The sequence below is a fragment of the Arachis hypogaea genome, chromosome 14 (assembly GCF_003086295.3).
Source record: "Arachis hypogaea cultivar Tifrunner chromosome 14, arahy.Tifrunner.gnm2.J5K5, whole genome shotgun sequence".
Taxonomy (NCBI): Eukaryota; Viridiplantae; Streptophyta; class Magnoliopsida; order Fabales; family Fabaceae; genus Arachis; species Arachis hypogaea.
Genome location: NC_092049.1, coordinates 5020644 through 5026774, shown reverse-complemented (window position 1 = coordinate 5026774; position 6131 = coordinate 5020644). Strand labels below are relative to the sequence as shown.

At 40.0% G+C, this 6131-nt stretch overlaps 2 protein-coding genes across 3 annotated transcripts; one reads left to right on the top strand and one right to left on the bottom strand.

Annotated features, from left to right (window-relative positions):
- On the top strand, positions 1-4324 carry LOC112741121 (uncharacterized). 2 transcript variants are annotated; one of them, XM_025789967.3, is made up of 8 exons: positions 1-489; positions 842-1090; positions 1555-1961; positions 2423-2608; positions 2835-3027; positions 3201-3277; positions 3449-3599; positions 3738-4324. In XM_025789967.3, exons 1-8 carry the CDS (start codon positions 223-225, stop codon positions 4032-4034), a joined length of 1827 nt encoding a protein of 608 aa, XP_025645752.1. In that variant the 5' UTR covers positions 1-222; the 3' UTR covers positions 4035-4324. The 2 variants fall into 2 exon arrangements, with proteins under 2 accessions (XP_025645752.1, XP_025645753.1); XM_025789968.3 differs by having other exon boundaries at positions 60-489; positions 845-1090.
- Positions 4325-4359: 35 nt separating this feature from the next.
- On the bottom strand, positions 4360-5752 carry LOC112741122 (probable galacturonosyltransferase-like 4). The gene has a single exon (XM_025789969.3). The coding sequence runs from the start codon at positions 5638-5640 to the stop codon at positions 4570-4572; it is 1071 nt and encodes a 356-aa protein (XP_025645754.1). The 5' UTR covers positions 5641-5752; the 3' UTR covers positions 4360-4569.
- Between the last annotated feature and the right edge of the window lie 379 nt (positions 5753-6131).

Genomic DNA, 6131 nt, shown 5'->3' with positions numbered 1-6131 from the left:
TGGCATAAATATAGAATACCGAAATTGAAAAAATAAAAATAAAAAAAGAAATAAAATAACTAAAAGAAGACACTAACGATACGCAACTGGTTCTTCAGCTGCACTTGTTCTTCTTCTTCAACCTCTTCACCCACCATTTGGCGGTGATCTCACTTTCCACAACCCCACTTCACAAGTTCCAATTTTGCGACCAACCCAGAATCTGAATTCGAGTTTTGTACGATGAGGGGCCACGATTGGATCAACACGTGTCTCCCCGACGAGCTGGTGGTCGAGATCTTCCGGCGACTCGACTCTAAGCGGAGCAGAGACGCTTGCTCCCTCGTCTGCCGCCGGTGGCTCCGCCTCGAGCGCCTCACCCGAGCCACCATCCGGATCGGCGCCACTGGCTCGCCGGACCTGTTCGTGCACCTTCTCTCCTCCCGCTTCTCCAACGTCACCAATGTCCACATCGACGAGCGACTCTCCATCTCCCTCCCCGTTCACCTCGTGAGTGTTCAAAACCCCAAACTGAAGTTTATCTTTCTAAAGTCTATCGAACGGAATTGATGCGAAAGCTTTGATTTTGGGGGGTAAAAGAACTGAATTTGTATTAAATCATTAAACTACATTAGTCCCTTGAAATAAAACTTGCTGCATAGTTCGTAACAATTACAAATATTTAGTCTCTTTTAAGGCTATGTGTGGTAAGTGTCAACAGAAAATACAAACTACAAAGGATGTGTTTGGTAAGGATTATGTTGAAGACTAACTTATTTGAGTTGGTGATGAAATTAGAAGTTTAAGCTCTATTTTGATGTTTTGGGATTTGGATATGAGCTTGTCTGTGTTTGGTTTTCAGCAGGGGAGAAGAAGGGGGGTGGAGAATTCTTCGGCTTCTTCCCTGAAGCTGAATTATCTGAATGTCAATAATGGGTCCGAGGAGGGTGATCTTGATTCCCTTTGTTTGTCTGATGTTGGCTTGGCTGCTCTTGGGGATGGCTTTCCGAAGCTTGAGAAGTTGAGCTTAATCTGGTGTTCTAATGTAACTAGTGATGGATTAGCATCACTAGCTCAGAAATGCAGTTCTTTGAAGGCCTTGGATTTGCAGGTATTGAACCATTTATTCAATGTAAACCTTGCTCGATACGCATGGTGGCTATATTTATAGTGCAGTCTCAATCAAATTGCAGTGTAAGTCCATGTATTATGAAGAAATCGGTGATGTCCATGATTTACCCATTCGCTGTATTTCATTTCCTTGAGGATAGCCTGTTTTGCCGTTTAGAATTGGCACAGCTGACTTTTATGTGTGCCCATACATATAACATACTAGAAATGAAAACTAAGCTTTGAGGGCCCAAAGGGCTCTCAATCAGTCGTTTATGTCTTCGATTGAACTGCCAGCTGAACATAATATGTTCCATGGACATTAGAACTTAGGGCAACAACACTTATTTTCTCTATCAATACATTCTTTGGCTTGCCACTCTATCTATCTACATCTTCAGTTCTACAACTTAAATGACATAACAATGTATATTTTTAGTTATAATTACTGGAAATTTCCTTTAGGGTTGTTATGTTGGAGATCAAGGACTTTCTGCTGTTGGGCAGTGTTGCAAGCAGCTTGAGGATTTGAATCTTCGTTTCTGTGAAGGCTTGACTGATAAGGGTTTGATTGAATTAGCCTTAGGTGTGGGAAAATCACTAAAATCTCTTGGTGTGGCTGCTTGTGCCAAAATAACTGACTTCTCAATGGAAGCTGTTGGATCACACTGCATATCCCTTGAGACTTTGTCGTTGGATTCCGAGTTCATCCACAATCAGGGGGTGCTTGCTGTGGCTGAAGGATGTCCACAATTGAAAGTTCTAAAGCTGCAATGTATTAATGTTACTGACGATGCCTTGGAAGCTGTAGGTGCTAGTTGTTTGTCTCTGGAGTTGTTGGCCCTATATAGTTTTCAGAGATTTACCGATAAGTGAGCCTGCCCTCTTACAATTGCTTTTTCTATATTTTACTTCATTTGACGACTATGGTTGAATTATCACAAATTCACAATGCTCAATCCTCTTTCTTAGAACATACTATGAGATGCATTATTATTACTACAAATTCTTTTATTTTGTAATGACTTGATCAACATTTTTAGGGTTAATTAATTTAAATGGGGCTGTTCGTCAATTTTTTCCCTATTGACATTTAACATATTATATATGACGTTGATACTGTTTTGATACTGTTGAAGCAGCACATTTAGTGAGATAAGGCTTGGCTATATTGTTTATTTAGTTCCATTTGCATGACCCTTAAGGGCTGCATACATTGGCACAACCTTTCCTCATGTCTCCAATTGTTAAATTTGGATTCTGCCAAGAATTCTATCATTTTTTTCCTGCTTTAGTCAGTAATCTCCTTTCTTTGAATAATGGTTAATTTCAGGGGTTTGTGTGCCATCGGTAATGGATGCAAGAAGTTAAGGAATCTGACACTAAGTGACTGTTATTTCCTAAGTGACAAGGGTTTGGAATCAATTGCTACCGGATGCAAGGAACTTACACATCTTGAAATCAATGGATGCCACAACATTGGAACTTTGGGGATAGAATCTGTTGGAAGATCTTGCCAGTATGTTTCTATCTAAGCTAAATTTTGTAAGGTGCATGGACTGGCATGTATGTGTATGTAAAATAAGAAATGAAATAACCATTCAATAAAGAAGCAACATAAGGAAGCAGGAGACACATGTTTAGCATCTTAATCTTTACATTTGGTCAAGTTTTTTGTTTCATGATGTGTTTGTTTCTCCATATATTTTTCGTCTGTGGTGCTAATCTCGGCTTTCTATTGGCAGACGTCTTACTGAGTTGTCATTACTTTACTGTCAAAGAATTGGCGATGTTGGTCTTCTTCAGGTTGGACAAGGATGCAAGTTCCTGCAAGCTCTTCACCTGGTAGATTGCTCAAACCTTGGGGATGCTGCTATGCGTGGTATAGCTATTGGCTGCAGCAATTTGAAGAAACTTCATATCCGTCGCTGTTATGAGGTACCTCATCTGCATGCCTGTTTGGTTTACCATGTCAAAAGGAGATCTCTGCTAGAAATTATTATACATACGAAGTAAAGTAGTAAATCTACTTTCAAGTGGTCTAATTTGAAGCAGGCTTGTGCATTTCTCTCTTTCTCCTTATTGTTTGTGCTTTCTTTACCCTTTATTAGATTGGGACCAAGGGGATTGTTGCTGTTGGTGAGCACTGTAAGTCACTAACCGATCTTAGCATTCGATTCTGTGACAGGTAAAACCTTATTCACGCCCCCACCTCTCCATTTAAATCATGCGTTACATGCGTTATACATCTTTTCATCTGTAGTTTCTTTTCAAATTGATTAGCATTCTGAAGAATATTTTTATTCGGTATTGTTCGTCACGGATGATGCATAACTTAAACGCTTCATTAAATTACCAGGGTTGGGGATGAGGCCCTTATTGCTATAGCAGACGGATGTTCCCTTCATTATCTGAATGTCAGTGGTTGCCACCAAATTGGAGATGCCGGAGTGATAGCCATTGCAAGGGGTTGCCCTCAACTCTGTTATTTAGACGTCAGCGTACTGCAGGTTCATATTCGGATCTCTCCTTTTAATGACGAAACAGTTTGCAGACTTGAATTGTATATATGAATGAGTTCAAGATTTCATGCATTTAAGGATATCTTTTAAGTGCTGAACTGGTCATCTTTCTTACAATTATTGCAGAATTTAGGTGATTTAGCAATGGCGGAGTTGGGAGAAAACTGTCCATTGCTGAAAGAAATAGTGCTGTCGCACTGCCGTCAAATAACAGATGTCGGTCTTGCCCATCTCGTAAAGAGGTGCACCATGCTGGAGTCATGCCACATGGTTTATTGCTCCGGCATAACCTCGGCTGGAGTAGCCACCGTGGTTTCTAGCTGCCCCAACATAAAAAAGGTACTGGTTGAGAAGTGGAAGGTTAGCCAGCGGACCAAGCGGCGAGCCGGCTCCATCATTTCCTACTTGTGTGTAGACCTTTAAGACCAGCTCTCCTCGCCTTGCCTCGCCTTCCGTATATACCCGTACCCCAAGCTGTGCAAACTTATTTTCGGTTGGTCTGTGAATGTAGATATAGGTGCTGCATTTGAAAATTTGAGCAATAGTATAGTGTGCATGGTTGTATATGTTTCAAGTTTAATTAAGCTGAACTTTTGTTTTCTTAGAAGATGGATTTTTATTCTTTCTGGGAACAAATTCTCAATAACTTGACTTATATAGATGCATATAGTTTAAGATATACTATGAATAAAATTCCAAGTTTGATAATATTATATCATCTTGTGCGGTTTAAATTAGATCAGATCAATCAATTTAAATTATACGTAATTCATTTGATTTGTTGAAAATATAGAATTTAGTCTAATTTGCTGTGATTGAAACACATACATGCATGATGCATCATAGCACCCCTATCCTCTTCTAGAGAAAAAAGAAAAACACAAAACTCTTGAGTATTGTCTCTGGCTTGCTCTCTAAGACTAAGGAATGAAAGATGAAGATTGAAAGAAATGAAATGTCATTCGTCAAAGAAGTGTTTGGTAGATGAATACAAGTCATAAGGAGCCCAAAGGTGGTCAATGGAGCATGGCTTCCTAGAATCCAACCTCAACCATGGCTTCCCCTTGCCACTCCAATGCAGCAAGCTAATGCGACCAGGGTGCAAGGTCCTGCATTTTCCTTCAAAGTTGTCACCACCTAACCCATGTTGGTTCCACCTATGATCCACCCCTTTGATGTTCCCTGCCAATACCAACAAAAATGGTGGAAGAGAACCCAAATGGTATATCTTCTTTTGCTGCTTTTGCACCCTCATCCACCCTTCTACCTTCTCTGTGTATCCCTCTCTCCTCCATTTTTCTATGTCCATCACCATCACCCCTGTGTTGAAGTAACATGCCTTCTTCCCTTCAAATGTTTTCGACAACTCCGGATCCTTCCAGAACTCCTCCGTAAAATACGTAGTAAAGTTTGCGTGGCAGTATTCCGGTGCTGCCACCACTTTTTCTTCCATGTCTATGTCCCAAAGCTTGGCTATGTCGTCCACTACAATGAGGTCTGAATCTAGATATATCACGCGCCCAATGTCGTCTGGAAGCGCGTCCGCGAGGTATATACGCGCGTAATTCAACGGTTGGTCCAAGGCTTGTCGAACGGACTTTGATATCTTGTCACTGACTCTCTCCGAATCGAAGAGGTAGATCTTGAAATGGAGGTAAGGGAAGGTGGATTTGATGGCCATCGAAAGTTCTTCAGTGTCGTGCGCTGCAAGGAAGTGGAAATGGACATTCTCCGGGCAGCTAGAGTGCTGTAATATGGAGAATATGGCGGCCATGGTGCCACGTACATAGTTAACATCCAGAGTCATAGATACGTTAATAAGATCGTTTTTATTTGATCCACACTCCTTATCATTCCGAAAGACAGGAGCCTCTCGGAATGGAAGGAGCTTACATGAAGGGAGACGAATAATGCTGCCCAAACGAATAGCTTCTGTTGCGTAAAAGTAATTATTATAGTTAAGAGAAAGAAAAAAGAGGGACAGGATACCTCGGAGTGCATGGGAAGACGTGAAACTCCGAAAGGCCATCCTGTCCTATATTTTTCAGATTTGAATGTGGGTGCTAATGATGTTTTTTGTTTTTTGTTTTTTCTTTCCCCTTTGGTTGAGTTAAGAAAATCTAGTTCTGTTTAGAGAGCTAGAGAGAATATAGGAAAAAGAATGGTGAAGAGAATACAAAGGGAGGTGGTGAAATTGAAGAACATGAGGTTGTGGTGTTAGTAATGGATTTTGGTGTGTTCCCAAATTTTTAAGGAAGAGAGAAACTGTCGGAACTTTTATTAGTTGCTTGTTATGACACAAATTTGGTTACATACATTTTTTAGATTGATAAACTACTTAACTAAATTTCCTTCTATAGCCATGTTTTTTACTTTTTACTTTGTGTGTTTTTAATTACATAACTATATATATTTTTCACAAAAACCGACTTCGCTAACTAAAAATAAATATATAAAGAATTAGTAGCTTAAATTTCGTTTGTAAGTTTGTTAATTATAGGATTCAATAATGAGATGCTT